The sequence below is a fragment of the Cydia splendana genome, chromosome 10, assembly GCF_910591565.1.
Source record: "Cydia splendana chromosome 10, ilCydSple1.2, whole genome shotgun sequence".
NCBI classification, from domain to species: Eukaryota; Metazoa; Arthropoda; class Insecta; order Lepidoptera; family Tortricidae; genus Cydia; species Cydia splendana.
The window spans coordinates 5,147,488-5,168,635 of record NC_085969.1 but is presented as its reverse complement, the minus strand read 5'-3'; the positions used below and the strand labels follow the sequence as shown (position 1 = coordinate 5,168,635).

The 21,148-nt window shown below is 36.9% G+C and overlaps 1 protein-coding gene and 1 non-coding gene across 5 annotated transcripts in view; both read left to right on the top strand.

Moving 5' to 3' along the window:
* The window catches only part of LOC134794201 (diuretic hormone class 2), a 119,273-nt gene extending 115,832 nt beyond the window's left edge, over nt 1-3,441 (top strand). Inside the window, exons 4-6 of one of the 4 annotated variants that reach the window (XM_063765943.1) lie at nt 279-299; nt 384-404; nt 1,756-3,441. In XM_063765943.1, coding sequence (XP_063622013.1) covers nt 279-299; nt 384-404; nt 1,756-1,885 — 172 coding nt within the window. In that variant the 3' untranslated portion in view covers nt 1,886-3,441. The remainder of the gene's footprint in view (nt 1-278; nt 300-383; nt 405-1,755) is intronic. The other 3 variants (XM_063765944.1, XM_063765945.1, XM_063765947.1) reach the window with 3 other exon arrangements.
* A 2,220-nt stretch (nt 3,442-5,661) lies between these two features.
* On the top strand, nt 5,662-5,733 carry Trnae-uuc (transfer RNA glutamic acid (anticodon UUC)). The gene has a single exon. It is a non-coding gene; the product is annotated as a tRNA-Glu (tRNA).
* Nucleotides 5,734-21,148: the final 15,415 nt, after the last annotated feature.

Sequence of the window (21,148 nt, the reverse complement as noted above, 5' to 3'; positions counted from 1 at the left end):
GATAATTTAAAGATTACTCTAATCAAGGCTCGTGCAGAAAATCTTTAGGTTAGTTTTTTTAAATTCTTATTAACCCAATAATATATTTTTATTACATCAACTGATGAAAAATAAATGCTTATGGTAGACCCTTGAGAAAAATAATTAAAAGCTTGAAGTGAACAACGTATTTTTTCTAATGATACTAATAAATATGAAGATTTTTCATATTGGAAACCTGATTGAAGTAATCTTGACCTAAATTTTTCATATTTTGACCTGTTTTCGTCTGTCCACAGCTTTAAAGACGACATTACTAGGTACGTCTTGAAAGCGAATGAATATTATGCATTTTAGTGCATGTACCTTAATTATCATTTTGACATGTTTTTATTTTTCCACAGTTATAAAGATGACATTACTAGGTACGTTTTTGCATGAAAATTATGAATGTCGTTGTATTTTTGTGCATGAATAATTGATTATTTTAATAGCGCTTGCATATTTGCATGATAAAGATATTAATTCATAAAACGAAGTTTAATTTATTTTAATATGCATAGATGAAAGAACTTGTTTGGGTGTAGACTGTACTTTAAATGCCACCTTGGTTGACAGACACTAGACGCTAATAGGCGTAATCCCATGGTATTTTTGTCTAATGTGTCGAGTAGTGTCCAGCATAGTGTTAAAGTTGCTAACACAATACACCCACTATTAGCGTCAAAAAGTCATCATTCTTAAATCGTCGTGTTTAGGTATGTATCTTGAAGATAAAGATAAACTTCATTCATAATTCAAATCTTTTAGTTTTCTTTAGACAAGATAAGAGAAATATGTGGAGAGAAAAAGATGATTAATATACCACAAGTAATTTATAATATTGTACCTACGTAAGCTAACCTTTAATCTGCAGCTGACTGTAACCTAATCGTAGAAAATGAATGAATATTTTTCAGAAATACTTATTAAAGCGCAAAGGATTATTTTTAAATAGGTACAACATTTTGTAAAAGTTTGTAAAACTCTGCGGTTATTTTGTGTCCGTTACGTGTTTCGTCAAGTATGTCGGAACATTTAACATTGCAAATGGCGTTTTAAGGAAAAGTTGTATACCTGTGTAAATACGGGCTCAAAATAATTCTACGCTTTTACTGATATTGTGTTAAGGTTTTTATTTCAAACTTTTCCTTTAGGCATTATACTCGTATTTCTCAATAGATCTATTATCATTATTATTGTTTTGCTTTTAATGTCTAGACTAGACATTATAATTAATGCGATTTTTCTAGAAAAATCGCATTAATTATAATTACATTGACATACACAGTATTTAGCTATTACCTATAGGCAGATATTAGATAGTATCTTTTTAAATTATTTCTCTAATAAAGTAGGAAGAATAAAGTTAGATTTATAACAATTAAAACATAACTCAAATTCATTAGAAGTAGATACACTTATGAATATTTTGGTATTTTTGGCACCATTATTTATAGGTGTTATATAGTACCGTTCCTTAGGCCTAGAGTGCCTTTACAATAAAAATGCCTATACCTATGTACGAAACACATCGGAACTTCCATTTACAGAGGTATTTTCAAAACACTTATTATTGCCTAGATCGATACATCCAACAGTTCTGATAAGGAAACAAAATAAATATATCTCAAATAAAACAATTAAATTGGCCTCAGTTCGCTATAAGCGATGGTCTTATCGTATCAAGCTGACTTTATAAAAATACATTTTTAACGCATTTATTAAATTTTCCAGCGAGAAACGCGCCATAGACCTGGGTCTCAGCCGCGGCTACTCCGGCGCCATGCAGGCCAAGCACCTGCTCGGCCTCGCAGCGGCCAACTACGAGGGCGGCCCCGGCCGGAGGCGGCGAGACGCGCACTAGACGGAGGCCTAGAGGCCCGCTGCGGAAGACCTCATGTGACGCGCTGCTATTGTTTGCCTGGTTCAAATTTTTTTTAGTACCTCTGAGACCATAGCCAATGTGACAATTAAGAAGTATAATTTACGATTTAAATCATGTATTTTTAGTACAACGGCGCGCGGCTATCGTGGCCGCTGCTCACGCACTGTTAGTGCTTGGAAATGGAGACCTAGGGTCTACGAAATATGTCACGCAAATGACTAAAAGTACGTGTGTTGAAGCGTAAAGGATTATTACTAGTCTATTGAATTTCGTAAACTTTGTTGTTTATTTTATAATGTTACTTTTGATCTAGTCAAATTGTTTTTAATGTACGTTTGCCTGTTTGTAATACCTATTTACTTTTTCTTTATCTAAGATTCCGAAATATTTTTTATACATTAAATTACAGCTCTATTTTATTTTAAGTATAATAATTATAATCTTGTAATATGAACATAATTTTTTACTCTACTCTAATGGTGTTTTGGGTGTCATAACAACAGTACCAAATGTCATGTTACCACTTTTTATGACATCGATAACTAACATATTAATAACTATTTTCGCAAGGATGTCACATGGGGTCTTAAAACTATATCCGATCGAAATTCCTATCTATATAACAGTATATATCCTAGGCCTCCCCATAACTTTTCACTGTAAAATGGCTGGTAAAACATTGAAAATCATCTTTGTAGATATCACTATTATCTTTAGTATCGTTGATATCCTATAAAATATTATTATTGATACGAAAATATGACGCAATAAATGCACAAAGCTTTGTATGTTAGATTACCAAACGTGCATAATAACTTTATTGGTCTTTAAAAATTTAAAACTTACCTACTTGGTTGGCGCGATGACCTAAAATGAGTCTTGGCCTCCAACACAAGAGCACGCCACTTTGCTCGGTCCAGAGCGGTGTCCCGCCAGTATTTTAAAAATGTAATACCTTTTCAATTGTTTTTGTTTTTGAATTACTTAAGTAACCCTTTTGTTTTAAATCTCCTTTTGTTATTGATAAATTTAGAACCCGATGGCGTAGATTGTAATTAAGTACCTATAAAATACCTTTCATTGTGTATATACATGAAGGAAACCAAGAAATGTTGTTTTAATTGCTGTGAATAAAGGGTATTGAGAAATATAAAATATGATATCAATTGTTTAATAATAACTGTGCATCGCCCTTCGAATGATTCAAGATATTGCGAAGTTAATATAGTCAGACCAACGCAACGACTTTGAAATGAAAAAATGTGGAAATGCTATAAACTTCATATTTTCACAGAAAATTGAACTAATGACAGTTCCACTTTTGGTCAGTCATTGGTCCCGCTCTAAATGTATGCTAGAGCAACATTATGTTAAAATAAAATCAGTATCATATTTTATGTTAATAAATACGGTTCGAAGTATCGATGGTTTAATTTATAAGAAATATGATTTGGTGAAGAAAAAAACAGTATTAAACGTTCTAGTCATTGAATTTGCACATTTGTTTTAATTATAAATAAGAGTACCTATTTACTTGTTACCCATAATGTAAGAAGTAATTCTATCTTTCTGAATGTACGTGGCAAATTATTTAGTAAATAGTTAGATAGATTAATAAAATAAGTGATAAAATACCTCCTGTCTAGAGTTTATTGTTAAAAATAAAGAGATATTCATATTAACGTTGCTGTGTTTGCATTATTCTTTGACAAATTATACGCAATATTTAAAATATTAAGCTATACATTAACAATATCTTTGATGCATTCAACGGTGTTTTTTTTCTATCCCAAATAGATTTCATAATAAATAGTAGAGTAAATTACTTCAGAAAAACCTTATTGGGAAAAATATTGTAGGTACACACTACACAGAATGATCGAACCTACTTATTAAAAAATGTTATAATTATAAATTATAATCTTGCCAAACCCATCCGATCTCAGGCTCTGATGCAAATCCCGGACGACGGGAGCAAAAATGCACTTTTCACTAGTGCTTAATTAAATATCGACTATTCTATCGACATCCATACGAACAGTTTTTGAATCAGAAATTTATTGATCAAACTTATTATCTTACATGTCAGGTTGTTACACAATATTACATCAGGTACCTAGGTAAGCTTATTATACAGGGTGGCCCATTTAGATCAGTCAGTATGGGAAAATCTGAAACTATAAGACATACGACGCTCTCTTCTTAGGAACCATGACTGTCATCGATTTTAGTAACAAGAAAAACTGCATTCATACATTTAAAAAAATGTGTACGTGTACAGTATTAAAAAAAATGGTGGTCATTTCGAAAACTTACTAAAATAAATTAAAGGATATGAAAACAATGCATTTTATTCATAATTTCAGATATCACGTTTCATAGTAACATGTACTGCGTAAGACCAAGTAAGACCTACACAATCGATATCTAAATAGAAATAGTGTTAGGTTTATTTTTCAAAACGTCCGGGTTCGATTCCCGAGCTGAGTACACATTTTTTATTAAATATATGAATGAAGTTTTTCTTGTTACTAAAATCGATGACATGGTTCCTAAGAAGAGATCGTCGTATGTCTTATAGTTTCAGATTTTCCCATACTGACCGATCTAAACGGGCCATCCTGTATAATAAGCTTACCTGATGTAATATTGCGTAACAACCTGACATGTAAGATAATATGTTTGATCAATAAATTTCTGATTCAAAAATTGTTCGTATGGATGTCGATAGAAAAGTTGATATTTAACTAAACACTAGTGAAAAGTGCATTTTTGCTCCCGTCGTCCGGGCTTTGCCGATGAACCGTGGCAAAAAAGCCCGAACTACACCAGGATGATGCTATTGTAAAAAATATTCAGTCACTAAAATGTAAGTACAAAACATGGTCTAATAAAACATGGTCTTCTATTCCCAGAGTGACACAGGCCTACGTCACAATAACATGGCCGCTATATATAGTGCTATCGCATATTATCATATAGCGCTGTCGCATGATGACGTAGGCTTGTGTCAGTTAGGTGACCTAGAAAAGACGGGAATGGAGTACCAGGCGGAGTATATTATTATACCATGGTACAAAAATTAAGTTACAGCACCCCTTCTGCACTTCTAAGCCGAATAGCGCTATCTCAAAAACAAATGATTTTGAAAATAGAACCATAAGCTATACATAGAAACTAAAGTATAAGTTAGCAATGAATTTTCTTTTGAGATAGCGCTATTTGGCTAAGTAGGGCAGCATTGAACTATTAAAAGCCAATTTCATTTTAAGCTAATTTGATAAAAGCGCCATCTATGAAATTTTATCGACACTACTGTAAATCTAGGTTCATTTAGTAATCTGAAATTGTAATAAATAGTTGGAGAAAACGTCAACGCCATCTACAGCACAAGTGCAACATTACTAAAAGAGCTATTAAGTTTGTATTTCGTGACACAACACTGTTCAGCACAACGCCATCTATCAAAATAATGTGACTCTACCTATGTACTCTTTGCCTGCGCTCCGGTCCTTTCGCACCGTTCTTCCGAATGCTACTCAAATCCGCTAGATGTCGCTAAAGGCAAGAATTTATTCTTGTAGCTGACATGGTAATAATGGCAGCTAATCGGTTATAGTCGTTTGTGTAGTAAAGTAATATTTTAACAGTGTTCTTGGCTAATTATCACCATTTTACATAACAAAACAGTGAAAATGGTATTATTATTAATTGTATTAAGAGTTTTTAGCTAAATTTCGACAATGACAATAACATCCCGTATGGTCTAGTGGCTAGGATACCTGGCTTTCACCCAGGAGGCTCGGGTTCGATTCCCGGTACGGGAAATTCTTTTGTTTTTTTTTTTGTTGGCGATTGTTAATTCTGTGGTGAAGTGTGTTTTGTTTCGGATTTGGTAATGATAACGATAACGAGACGACGAGTTGGTCGGTTACTTTCCGTTCAAGTTTTTTTTATACCACGTCGGTTGCAAACAAGCCAATGGCCCGCTTAATGTTAAGCTTTGTACCTGTTAATGTTTGTACTTAATATTTTGCCACTGCTTACACAAAAAAATAGTACTTGCAAACTATGTAAGTGTACCTGTTACAAAATCGGTTGTATGACATTGAGCAATATACAATACAATACAATTACAAATACAATATAATTTATATCTTTATAAAATAATTTAGTTAGAGTCAGACCAAGAATAGTCTGCAGCGGATTTGATAGCCCTCGCAGTGCAAGTGTTATTTTAAACGTCAAACTTCTATGAAATTATGACGTATAAATGAGACTTCCACTGCGTGGGCTATCAAATCCGCTGCAGACTTTTTATGGACCGACTGTAAGTTATTTTATTAATTACTCAATGAGTCCCGCTAATCATTTTGTCCGCGCAGGGCTGTAACCGCGAAAATCGAAGTTCGCAAATTGCGGGCATTTTTCTCTGTCACTCTTATTACGCCTTCATTGGAGTAAAAGAGAAAGATCCCCGCAATTTGCGAATATCGGTTTTCGCGGTAGCCCCTCAGTCCCCGCGTACTTGTACAAGTACAAACTAAATTTGAGTTATAAACTCTTAAGGGGCCCACTGGTTAACAGTCCGCCGGACGGTATCGGCCTGTCAGTTGTTCGGAACTGTCAAAATGTTGTTCTAACTGAAAAAAAATAAAAGAAAGAAAAGAAAATAAAAGAAATAAAAGAAAGTTCCAAATTCAAAGCGCAAAAATTGGCATGGGTCTTACGAGGTTGGTAGACCTAGTTCAGAATATAACAAAAACATACGAAAATCCATTTCAAAGTCCGCCTATTTAAAGCCGTGAGGACACCCTCGCCAGGGCAGATTGTGCACTCGCTCGGGTGACCACGTTTTTACAATGGCCGAGCCAGTGGGTATTTATAAAACCGTTAGGGTTGAAAATCCACACTCGATTTCCTTTGGGTACTATGTTGACAGGGTGCAGAAGTAGGTAAGCGGGAGAAGTGTTCAAAATTATGTGGATAGAGTTTCTAGTTAGGAGAATAAAAACGTGTGTGAGATCATTTTGGACTATGGGTGAAATTCTTATTTCTAACCATACTCTGAAAGGTACAAAATGTGTACCTAATACCTACATATTAATACGGAACAACTTAAACAAAATCTACCCTCAAATGGCTCCTTAAGCCAGTTGAGGGTAGACGAAAACATTACATGATCAAATAATGTAGGTTAAAGTCAGGTCGTTCGTCGTTTTACTAGATAAATCATTTATGTGGCGTGGGTGTAAAATTCGCGCGAACTTGTGATAATTGCGTAGTCGCGTTGTATTTAGACGGCCCAGGCGATCTTTAAAGGGGCCCACTGATTAACAGTCCGCTGGACGGTATCGGCCTGTCAGTTGTTCGGAACTGTCAAAATTTTGCTGACAGGCCGATACCGTCCGGCGAACTGGTAATCTGTGGGCCCCTTTACAGTGAACGCGGATCCGCTCACCGACCAGGAAACATTCAATAGGAAAAGTAAAATTTTGCATTAGTGTTTTAAGTCAATTTTATGATACGATTACCACTAGGTTAAAATAGTAAATGTTATCCTACTAAGCGCCACTTGCACCATCCCACTAACCCGAGGTTAACCAGTTAAACCGTTAAACCAGTGTCAAATTGTACTGGTAACCATGGTAACACCAGGTTTAACCGGTTAACCCCGGGTTAGTGAATGTTGCAAGTAAGCCTAACCAAAATTACGGACACAGTTCTGAAATAAATTTAGGTACTCAATTGAATTCAATTTTAAATCTTTGGTTGTGTCATAATACAGTTACGTTTCCAACAACATTACTACACAAGCAAGGACTTTGGCGTACTATCGTAGTAAATGGTTATTTTACTACGATAGTACGCCAAAGTCCTCACGTAGGACTATACCGGTACCCTTACCACGAGTTTACAGAATACTCGCTCACTATCCTCCTGACTGGGTTTCAAAACTTGCCAGCTTAAATGTAACGTCGAATTGACAAAGAGTCGAAAACGAATTGAGGCATATTACTACGTGTAGGACGCAGGTCCTAAGGAGCCTATACGAATCTTCTTAAATTTCGTAAAGGTAGCTACAGTTCCCCTAACGGATCTTTAATACCTAGGACTAAAAATTGCTGGTAACAACGGTAATAGGCCAGTCAAATTAGATCCAAAAAAAGAGTTTTGAGTAATTAATTCCCAGCAAGCTGGAAATCATTATAAATATTTTAATACCTTCACTTAGTTTGATGCTCCATCCCAGGAGGCGTGGATAAATTTTGGGAGCCTTGGGAGATACATTTTACCTTGGTTTGACAAAACCACTCGATGTAGAAAGAACCCACCATCAATTACAATGTCAATACCAGTAAGGTTGTTGTGAATCAGACACAGGTGATTTGTTTTTTTTTGGATTTTAACACGATTCTACAAAAAAAAAAGAACTTCAAAGTGGTGACCATTTATTACACTACGAATTCATATTATATACATCTTTGACTACGAATTCATAGTACTTTTCTGATCCACAGATGTCAATTTTTATCATGATTAGAACAAATTTTCCGTCGGACGTACCGTTTTTAAACTACAAGCAAAAAACTGAAGAAGAGAAAAAAAAATTCCACAACTCCTGGAATGGAGCAAACTCGAATTTAGAACCAAATAAAGGTATTAAGACGATTTCCAGATTAATAACCTATCGAAATCTAAAGGGGCCCACTGATTAACAGTCCGCCGGGAGGTATCGGCCTGTCAGCTGTTCGGAACTGTCAAAATTTTGTTCTAACTGACAGGCCGATACCGTCCGGCGGACTGTTAATCAATGGGCCCCTTAAGTGTGCGGCCTGATAGGCCGGCGTCTAGCGTTCGGCGTGACGAGTAGAGTGGCGTGAAGCTTCAACGCCTACAACGCCTGCTTTGTATCATGGATCATGGGCGTTTATTAGCAATTAAACATTGAGGATTTGAAAAAAGTTTTAGTAAATTGTTACATTGATAACGGGTTTGCTAATTAACTTCCGATAACCCGCCTCAGTTAGATAAAGACTAGACCTAGACATCTAAAATAATTCGAAGCTTTCTCGACTGACGTCACACGATGAGAGATTCCAATAGTAAAGGCCCAGGTGAACGAGTGGGAAGATATTTCATTATAAACTGCAGTGCACCGGTTATCGACCTCACCCCTATCTATTTATAGATATACGAGTATGCCTTTGTGCGCGCATTGGGGTGGATCGAACTACGGTATAGGTAATAATTAATGGGTCAAACAGATCACTGTGTTATGTCTTTCCTGTAGACATACACAAGAGTTAAGGGCTGTAAAGGTTAATTTTCTTTTTTATTGCCCGCAGGAGAGAAAAATGTGCTGTTCGCGCGAACACACTAGTTTTCTCTCCTGTGGGCAATAGTTAACAGCTTGTGGGCATATAAGTAATGATTTTATCATAGTTCTTTAAATAAAAGGAGGACCTTTTCACGTGGATAAGGGTTAAATAAGAAAATTAACCGTTATAGCCCTTAACTCTTGTGTATGTCTACAGGAAAGACATAACACAGTGATCTGTTTGACCCTAATAATGTACAGCGAGCTGGGAATGTGCATTCATAAAATGAGTATGTAGTACTTATGTACAATGCAATTAATAAACAAAGGGATAAAAGTAACGATAGATATACAGGGTGACCTTAGCCGTTGAACAAACCCTGTAAGCCCACGTAGGATTACTTCTCAGAAGTGCTCTAAGGGTAATATTGTTTTAATTAGAACATAAGATAAAAAAATAGATTATCAAACAAAAGTTCTTTCCAATAATCGACAACAAAAACAAAGATACTGTATTAATCATTGGCAGTGCTTTGACAATTTGTTTGAAAATGTGCGGCAATTATGACATTTGTCAAAAGTCAGAATCTTATTCATGTCATAAATAAAAAAGATAATGAAAACGGTCGAAGAAGGTTTCATACTATTTATTACCTCAGGAGCTACTAACACATAGGTACAGGTTGCTCCAAAGTAAAAAAATCGTAATTTGTTAATTTCTTCGTAACCGCTACACCGATTGTTATGATACTTTGTATACTGGTTCTAAATACCCTAATGCATATGTACATTCCGGGTTTGTCCAATGGCTAGGTACATCCTGTATAAGTAAAACAAGGTCATACTTAAAATCTAAAACTACCGTAACCCAAAGAGTACTACAACTATAACTATTAATACTCATATGGATTCACATTCTGGAATAAATTAATTTCATTCATTCATTCATTTATTCATTCATTCATTCATTCATAACAACTGATAATTCCGCTACTCGATGCTAGATGTCGACTACGAAAATAATAGTCTTTTTGGTACTGAAACTGAAGTATGGAGTGAGCACTCTACGTATTTATTTCTCTATGACGATACGAAATTAAGTATAAATACGAATGTTCTTTATGGTTTTGTCTGAGTTTTTTCTTCCATTTATAAAATATGTCACAGAATATGTTGCCATAGATCTACAACATTCAACGAATAGTTCAGTCTTGATTAAATTTATTCGAGTTAAATTACGAGCCATATTTGGAATCTCTTGGACTATTAGTTGATTGATTTTATGCTAGGTAATAAATAATAATAAAAAACAGTTTAATAGCAAAGATTTAGTTTTTGTAAAAGATTTGTAAAGACTGAATTTTTCATTTTGGAAAAAGGGTTTATATTTTCTTCTTTTACTTTACGCAGCTATGCCTTTGTGCCCTATACTATGTGTTTCGGCAACAGTGACGTCACAGCACACAGCTTTACGACATATTTGCCCAAGTTAGATTAGATAAGGGCAAGTTACTGCCAAGTTACTGTCAGGTATTTATAGCAGGTCGATAGATATATGGGTGGTATTATTGGAATTTCAAGCACGACGATTGGGCAAACCGATTTATGTGCTCGCTTTGATTGTAGGTAATCGATTAAAATCGTTTTTTTTAAGAATTAAGTACCTAAGATAAGTCTCGTAAAATTGAGGGTATACAAATACGGTTGATAATGTATACAGTATATCTGTGTAAAGAATGTATGTGAGGCGATGGATAAGCGTGAATCTTCTGTCTTGTATTAGTTTATCTTTCTCACATTTGTTCTGTTTGTCCTTTCTAGGGGGCTGACCATAAATGACGTCATCGATTTTTGACGATTTTTAATTCCCCCCACCCTATAATCATCCAAAAATCATGCTTCAAATGACCCCATTTCCTCCTACTTCATGCTACCGTCATCCGATGTCCAGACCCCCCCCCCCCCCGCCCTAATTTGAAATGACGTAATTTATGAATAGCCCCTAGTCTGTATCGTGTACCTTGTTTGTATAAATACTGTCTATTATAAATTTCACAGTGTATTAGTCCGCTTTTTTCGCACTTTTTGATTCGGTCAAGTTGTGTTCTACTATATGGGGAAGACAAACAAATTATAGCCAGCATTCAATGAATGTAGTATGTACTATTTCCCCAAAAAATAAAAAAAAACTGTCAACCGGGACATATTTCATGCTAAAAGGGGGGGTTGCGTCAGGGGGAGGAGATTGGACACTAGTGTGCGTAAAGCACCATACCCAAAGGTATTCATTGAATGCTGGCTATAATTTGTTTTTCAAAAAACACAATTTGATCGAATCATTTGGTTGGTCCCATAGGAAAAGTTGCTCAGTATAATCCCAAAACCTCCCTGGCAACGGGAATGTCCTTATTTCTTAGCCATCCTGTGTACATTATCAACTGTATTTCTATACCCTCAATTTTACGAGACTTATCTTACCTACTAAGGTATCTACCTAAGTTAATAGGTAGCTATCCCAAATAGCAACTTTTTAACTTTTAACGACAGTAAAGTTAACATGCTTAAAGTATTTAGAAGCTTTAAGTCCGTTCTGAGAACTTAAGGTAACTTCAGAACTTCAGGCTGTCCAGAAGAATTTCATTACAAAATGTAGGTACTTACTTGAAATAACTTGACGTTGATGCTAACTTACTTAAAAGGTCTTTATTCCATTATCTTCGCGTTAAGGTACCGTTAGTATTCAGACTGCAACAGCATTACTGCTGCAGTATTGCGGCGCAACATAGCTGCCGACTGAATTGCTGCTCGCAATGTCAATATTAGGGGCCTTACCATGATGTCCTTATTGCGATTCTTTTTAGGTCCTAAACAGAATCGCAATAAGGACATCATCGTAAGGCCCCAGGACATATCCCACCACTTGCTCGTCTTAAAAGTCGCAGCAGTTTCATGCGGAGCACCAGCCCCCTGCAGGGTGATCCGCCCGATGTGCGCCGCTTGCTGTGGCAGACCCGGTGCCCTCCACTGGACGTGTGCGTGGAGGCTTTGGAGCAACTACCGCCTGGCCATAAAGAGCCTTGGCCAATTTGGAAGTCCTTAAACAGGTCCCAAGTTGGTCGCTGTAGGCAAAGCATGGCCAAATGGGGATTTCTCCGTAAGCCCTTCGACTCAGTGTACCTCCGACACAGCAACGAAAATCATGGCACATCTACTGGCGTGCCCCGCATGCCCGCATCACTGCTTGGAGCTGGATCTAAGGGACGCGACAGCCAGGGCTCAGGGCATCCATCGTATAAAAAAGGAACCTCGACACGAAAAGAAGAAGAAGAATGTCAAAATCGATGGTCCTGTCCGGATTTTGAAATTTTCGGCAGCAATGCAGCCAGCAGATATGTCATGCCGCAACGCTACTGCAGTAATGCTGGTGCAGTCTAAATCCAAATGGTACCATTAGTAATGCGGTGGACAGACCAAAATTCGCTCAGCCCATGATGCAACGCTCTACATACGGCGACAGACAGAAAGAGGTGGCAAATTGTCAAAAAGAAGTTGTTCCCTATAATTGGCCATGACTTTCAGTGATGAGGAAACCGATGCAAGTAGTGGAGGGAGGGGTGGGGGGGATTCCTTTAAGAAAGACGCGATAAAAGAAACCGATTTTCAAAAAATTACCTTTATTCAACTTACAAGGATTATAAAGGTCGATGAAGTTAAGGAAAATGACCCGTAACTAAATAATTTTAAATCGACTTAGTTCGCTCATTCCCAATAAAATTAGTTATTCACCTAAAAGCTTTGACTGCAAAGTTATAATGACCGCGCGGCTAGTAAATATGGCTAACTTATGCCGTTAGTTACGTTAGCAGAGCTATCAATTTGCCACTCCCCTGTGTACAAACAGCAGTGCTACACTCCTAACTGTACATCAGTGGACATTATTACAAAAGGCATAAGGTCCACTGATGTACAGTTAACAGTGTGCGATGGTAGGTATTTTACATATTAAATCTAATAATAGGCTAGAGAACATTTCGTTAATGATATCAGTCGATCAGGTTTGTATTGAGTATCAAATGTCTAAACGGTGGCTAAATAATAAATGCATTCCCAGCCAGCCAGTCAGGCTGCGTTGCCAGCGAGGTTTTGGGATTATACTGAGCAACTTTTACTAAGGGACCAACCCCGAAATCGCGAAAAAGTACCCTCTCATAGAAAATGGACCAGCCAAAATGTATGAAACAGCCAATTTTTTTTTCGCGATTTCGGGGTTAGTCCCATAGTAAAAGTTGCTCAGTATAATTCCAAAACCTCCTTGGCAACGGGAATGCAGTTATTTTTTAGCCATCCTGTATACACAGCGGCACATTAAGGAAGAGACGGCGGAATAATTTTCTACAATTTCTTGTCGGACTATACCATCAGACGATTCGTCTGCTCGTTCGTTTGCCTCCTATCCCTATACCATAAAAAACTGTAATCTTATTACTCTTATTAGCTACAGCTAAAGGTCACATAACACTCATAATAACATCCTTGGCCTCGTCAGGCAGCTATCTTAGTGATTTCATGCTTCGGAAGACAGAGCTTGTGAAATCTCGTTTGAAAAGAATTCTGGAATAAAATGGAAGCTGCAATTGCGAAGTAATAGAAATTCGCGTCCCAGAGGAGGCGACATTTAAGAACGTTTTGATTTGACTTTGCTTTATATATTACATACAATTTATATTACTTATGACTTCATTACCTAAACGAAAAAATGTGGCCACCATTTGCCGTTTAAATGATAAAGCAAATAATAAGCAAAATAACATAGACCAAAAGTTGGGGAATCAATAGGACTACAACATTAATATAGGTACCTACTGGATTATACAGAAATGGATTGGACCACAGTTATTAGAAAACAAAATGTCCCTAATGAGGGCGCCACTGGACGGTCGACTGATTCTTAATGTAAGGCTTAATCAATTGGTGTAAGAATGTCCAATAATTATTTATTTACCTATATTTGTTTATTTAAACTTTTTCATACCTAAGTATGTAGGAATAGTTCATATTTTCAGTTTATTCAAAGTCAGTCAGTTTTGGAATATTTCATAAAGTTATTTAAACCTCACACTAACAACAAAATACGTCTATGTAATTGTAAACTTTTGTTGACCTTAGTAATTTAGCAAAAGCTCTTTCTGCAGTTCCTAAAACTAATAGTTGTCAAACCATCCCAGCAAACTAACGTGACCTATTTCCAACGCTTTCCAGCTTTCATCGCAAAATTCACTTGACTACGATTTGACGTTATTCTCATCCAATACCTTTGTATCGCCAAGACTTTGCCTTACAAAAGGTCGTATAAAACCCTGGAAACGCTGGCTTATAAGAAGTTCATTGAAAGTATTTGTTCTAGAGCAAACAGAAATACCATCAATGCTTTGAACAATCTCTTTGACAAAAGGAAAGTGATCGCACACTTGTGAGATTGAATGAGGACCTGTGTGGGAGATGTTTAGACCTACAATTTATTGGTTTTTACACTGATAAAAATATAATCTATCGAGCACACATTAAAGTGATTTCATTAAGATTAACTGCTATATACAATATCAACAAATGTACGTACTTACGTACGTAACGTACGAACGTTAAAATTTAATTATGCTTTGTTCAATAGGCTCATATGGAACTGTTTAAAGCTTTAATCTTTAATGCAATTTCAATTGTTTTAAAGGTTTTTTTTTTCTCAGTGTATACGAAGCTATTTGATTGACTAGTATGTACTTACAAGTAAGATTTTTTTCGCGAAGGTCTACGTTTCAGCTGCGCCAAAAATATTTCGTATGTCCGGATGTTCTCCTCTACACTACAGGTCGCATTATTTAACCGGAATTCAGAAATTTGGTGAGCCAGTTCGATTGTGATATAGGATATTTTTGTCGATACAGTCTTCAAAATGGCGTAGCGAGCGGTCGGCGAGGCTGGTCTACAGCTCACAGAGCCACTAGTCAGGAAGTACATATGTCACTAATCCTATAGATTGTCTTTAACATTGCTTTATCATAAAAATATTGTTTCTGCTCTCTAATGAGTTTTTCGGAACTTATGTACGAAATATCATTTGATATTTACTAGTCGCTTTTCGGTGAAGGAAAACATTGTGAGGAAACCGGACTAATCCCAATAAGGCCTAGTTTCCCCTCTGGGTTGGAAGGTCAGATGGCAGTCGCTTTCGTAAGTAAAAACTAGTGCCTACGTCAAATCATGGGATTAGTTGTCAAGCGGACCCCAGGCTCCTATGAGCCGTGGCAAAATGCCGGGATAACGCGAGGAAGAAGAGAGAGAGGTAATAAGTAAGACTCGTTTCAATAATAGAGGTAATAAGAAGGTTAAAATAACGGAATTTTATTATCACGATTTCAATTAAAGAGGTCTTAGTTGCGGTGTGGTCAATTACAGAGGTAAAATTAAGAAAAGCACTAAAATCTAAATTGCAATTATAGAGGTTTTAAAATTTCAATTATAGAGGCTTTTTGGTCTCAAGGGACCGAGACTGGACCTTCGGTTGCAATTATCGAGGTTTCCCATTTATCAGGTGCCAATTAACCAGGTTTCATTATACCTACTAATAAACAGGCGCAGAAAGCTCCTAGGTGCCATAATTGCGGCGAATGATTACATAGTAAAATCCATCTCATAACGCTACTCAGATTGGATAGAAACTTCTATATCTACGTCTGTCGAATTCGCAGTAGTTGAGGTTCGCGTCACGTATCGGAGTCTCGTCTGAACGTCGCTATTCTGAGAGAACTTACATCTAAGTCTTACTTTGGCTAAAACTTGTCTGAGACGTCTCTAAAATCATACATGTATCTACATTGTATAATATGTATGAGACAGGAATTTCAAAAGAGAAGTTAAAAATATCAATCTACCTAAGTTTTTAGAGTTTCTGAACTTCAAAGATTTAAGAAAATCAACCAAAACGTTAAGAGTCCCCAGCAAGCTCGTCCAAATTTCACCTTCCCATACAAACGGAGTCTCGTTCTCATTTTAAAATTGCGAGTTGGATTGTACAGAAACTTTGCACATACAATGACATGCGGTATATCTAGTCCTGTAATTAGTTTATATAGCTCCAGTTTACAAAACAAACGAAATACAACAAAAACAAGTTTTATATCATCATCATCATCATCTCAGCCATAAGACGTCCACTGCTGTACATAGGCCTCCCCCTTTGGGGGGTGAATGCCATAATCGCCACGCTTGGCAGGCGGGTTGGCGATCGCAGTCGAGTACACCGAATTTGAGGGACGCTGCTGCCCGTCCACCGGTGGTCTTGGACGTAGTTTAAGGACATACCCTGGTCCAAGTTTTATATGAAAAAAAACTTAAATCGCTATATTTTTTTTTTACTCTGGTTTTTTTTTTGCTACATAAACTAATTACAGGACTAGATTATACCTTATCCTATTGTAAGGACGAAGTTTCAGAGCAATCTAGTCAGTCGTTTTAAAATGAGAGGGTAACTACGTTATGGAGAACCGAGCTTGCTGGGGACTATGTAGGTTGTATAACTTGGTATAACGAATGATACTGAGGAAAAACCGGCCAAGTGCGAGTCAGACTCGCGCACGAAGGGTTCCGTACCATTACGCAAAAACCGGCAAAAAAATCACGTTTGTTGTATGGGAGCCCCACTTAATATTTATTTTATTCAGTTTTTAGTATTTGTTGTTATAGTGGCAACAGAAATACATCATCCGTTAAAATTTCAACTGTTCTAGCTGTCACGGTTCATGAGTTACAGCCTGGTGACAGACAGGCGGACGGGCAGACGGACAGACGGACGGCGGAGTCTTAGTAATAGGGTCCCGTTTTTACCCTGGATACGGAACCCTAAAAACAGTAGGTAGGTACTTATTATTAAAACCCTCTCTGAATAACACTGCACGTGTTTTAGTACACAATTCTCTACTCCAAGCAAGTAGTGATTAGTTACTTTATTATTCTGATGGGAACGTCGGTGGCAGAGAAATTATTGAGCGAACACCCTTCGGAAGCAGATCAATGAAATAAAACTTTAAGATTCATATGAAATAGATTAATAACACCAAATTAGTTACAAGTGTAGTGTGAGCGGCCAACTAGACTGGAATAAATCCCTCGGACGGAGTGTAGACAGAAATATTATTGCTGGCCGGTTTATACATATACAGGTTGGTCCAAACCTTGACGTCCAAAAATTTTATTTAGATTCCTCTAGTCGTGGGCTATCAGAATATACCCCATGTATATTAGCCGATTTTTTGTAGTTTTCGAGTTATGAATTGTTAAAGTTTTTTTTTGGTTAAAATTTTGGGGGTGAAGTAATTTACTTATAAAAAAAAACTATTAGAGTTTTCTTAATGTTTCTTTTTGTAACATACTCCTTAATAAATGACGTAATTATTTAAAAAAAATCAGCGTCCTCACGTTGATACAAGTTGTAAAAAAACATGACAGAAATATTTTTTTTACCCTCAGGCATGTCAAGTTTAGATTTTGCGCTTAAAAAAAAAACAAGCTGTTACAAGGACTTCTGCTGATTTTAAAAACTGATAGACCCTAAGTGTTTTACAAAAAGGTAAAAAAAAGTGACACTTAATAGTCGATATTTGACAGAATCGGCACTCAAAGGAACTGAGGTCGAAAGTTCCCAAATTAGTGATTTCCAAAAAATACGGATTTATTATTCCTAACTTTAATAAAACACAAAAATGACCACGATGAGTCAATGTTGTGACATGTGATAAGCGAATCATCATTTGGGTAAGCTTAATCATTATCTTAACTGGACCCGTGTCGCGGCGTGGCTCACCTGCTTTGAGAGTTCTCAGGATCGATATCCGAGGTATTGCAGTCCTATGAGCTATCCTCCTTGAACTCGTAGAGGGGTCTCTTTGGATTTCCGCCAAAATTTCTTCGCTACTACTCTTAGTACTATCTACTCTTGTTACTTCTTCGCGAGGTTACTGACGTCCAGCCATCAGCGTCTGGTGGGTATTTATGAACACTCTATGATCCAGGTAATGTTGTCGTGGTTCTCCACGGTGCTCTAACTGTTGACGATAGAGTCTTGCGGCTAAACGCCCGTTTCCTTGGGCTACACCAGGGCTTTCCAAATCCGGCCTGCGAAGCGTTTTAATCCGGCCCGCCTACAGCGTTCCAATCCGGCCCGCGTGTTCAGCCCTAACAGCGGCAACCAGATACACCCCCCCCCCCCGCCCCCCTCGGTGCCCCCACGACGACCGAAAATGCGCAATTGAGGCGCAATGGCCCTCAGGTAAAAAAGTTTGGAGACCCCTGGGCTACACCATAATAATAATGCATTTCTGCATAATCACTAAATCACTAACAGTGTAAGAAGATTTCAAAAACAGAACGTAACGAATACAGTAGCAAGTAGCAACACATGCGAATCTGACGAAAGCATTGAGCAACTGTCACTGATAATACTAATTAGAGGTAAAGGGGTGAACTTATTAAACAATAGTGTGTATGGAGACAGTAGTCGGAGGGGGGTGGGAGCAGGTAAAAATGAACCCTTTGTAGATAGCAAACCGGCGGGACACGGGTCCAGTTAAGATAATGATTAAGCTTACCCAAATGATGATTCGCTTATCGCATGTCACAACATTGACTTGTCGTGGTCATTTCTGTGTTTTATTAAAGTTAGGAATAATAAAACCGTTTTTTTTTTGTGAATCACTAATTTGGGAACTTTCGACCTCAGTTCCTATGAGTGCCGATTCTGTCAAATTTCGACTATTAAGTGTCACTTTTTTTTACCTTTTTGTAAAACACTTAGGGTCTATCAGTTTTTAAAATCAGCAGAAGTCCTTGTAACAGCTTGTATTTTTTTTTATTTAAGCGCAAAATCTAAGCTTGACATGCCTGAGGGTAAAAAAATTATTTCTGTCATGTTTTTTTACAACTTGTATCAACGTGAGGACGCTGATTTTTTTTAAATAATTACGTCATTTATTAAGGAGTATGTTACAAAAAAAACATTAAGAAAACTCTAATAGTTTTTTTTTATGAGTAAATTACTTCACCCCCAAAATTTTAACCAAAAAAAAACTTTAAAAATTCATAACTCGAAAACTACAAAAAATCGGCTAATATACATGGGATATATTCTGATAGCCCACGACTAGAGGAATCTAAAAAAAATTTTGGACGTCAAGGTTTGGACCACCCTGTATTACGCTTTCCCTTTGAAACAAGCGCCCACGCGAATGTGTGGTTTAAGGTATGCCTTTTTGAATATTTTAGCTTAGGTTTAGAATGTCTCTGGAAGTCTGTTTAGTTTGAATTTTGAGAAAATTTAGAAGCCTGACTGAAGCCTAAAATGATCCCACGGGTATGTCGGAAATGTCGGTAGAGTTTACATTACAAATATTACAATACAATACATGCGCGGTTAGAAACATCAAATAATTACAATATTTTATAAATAATATAAATAATTAAATATTGTAATGTAATGCCGCACAAGAGGTTTTTATTGGTACTTATCGAATTATTTTAGCCCGTCAAACCTTTTTTTTAACAATCACAACTTTTTTGCGGGTGTAAGTAAACGAAATTAAAGTTTCGTGAGACATATTTTAACTTTAGACGACAACGGTTTCACTCACTTGAATTTTTAGTCGCTATTGGCGACATGTTTCGGGCCCGTCGGGGGTCCTTCCTCAGGCTCGAGTGCTCGTGGCGGCTGCACTTCGTGCCACCGTTGTCGAACGGGAAATGGTGTATTGGATAATATTCAAAGCTGCGAGCACTATATTTATGGAGAAGGTTAACTTTCAGTGATATGTGTCAGATAAGTGTCAGTCATATGTATCGTTTTTGGAATAAAAAAAAATGTATTAAGAACTTCGTCTATAGGTACTTATTCCGCCGTTGCTTGTTAGAAGAGTCTGTGTGGAAAGAGAAGAGTGGTTAAATGTCGTCCAATATATTCTGCGACTCTTCTCTTTCCGCACAGACTCTATAATGATGTGCAATTTCGACTTCGTTCACTCTCCGATTTCACTTCGACTATTCTATGTCCCCTGGCAACACTACCCCTGTAATTTGCGTCCTTTGTACTCTAATGCAAGCTCAATCCAACTATAAAACACCCACGTCATACCAGTGTCGTACAAAAAATCTAAACTTATCCAGTCTTGCTAACCGAAATGCAACCTTAACCTAAAGTAAACAAAGTTCAGAATAGCAAGTGAACGTGAGCTCGTTTCCGTTTTTACCAAAGTTAAAAAAAAGGAACGACTAATTAAGTATTTAAATATCCAATTTATTTAATTAGAGTGTTCGAAAGAAACGATGGAATGATTTGCTTTGAACAAGAGAAGGATATTGATTGGCTGAAAACTGAAGTAGGTAGGTATTTAAAATGTTATGACAATGACTCGGGAACAAATATTTGTGTTCATCACACAAATAAATGCCCTTACCGGGATTCGAACCCAGAACCATCGGCTTCACAGGCAGGGTCACTATCCACTAGACCAGAGCGATATCGGAAAGAAGCCGCAGACTATCAATCAATCAATCAAAATAACCAATTTTAGCTCAATCAGAAGTTGGAATCAAATAAATGAAGAAACACGATAGGTACACAACAATTTACGGAAGAAGCAAACTGCCCGATTCGAACTTTAAGATACGTCAATTAATATATCTAGAAACGATATGGATTAGATGTGTCAGTGTCAAAAGTGACGTTTTTGTTTGAATAAACGTCACATTTGACACTGACATACCTTATCCTTATCGTTTCTAACTGACGTATCTTCAAGTTCGAATCGGGCCGAAAGTAAAAGCGTTAAAATAGCAATCGGGGAAATAATATATATATTCTCTGAATAATAATATTCAAT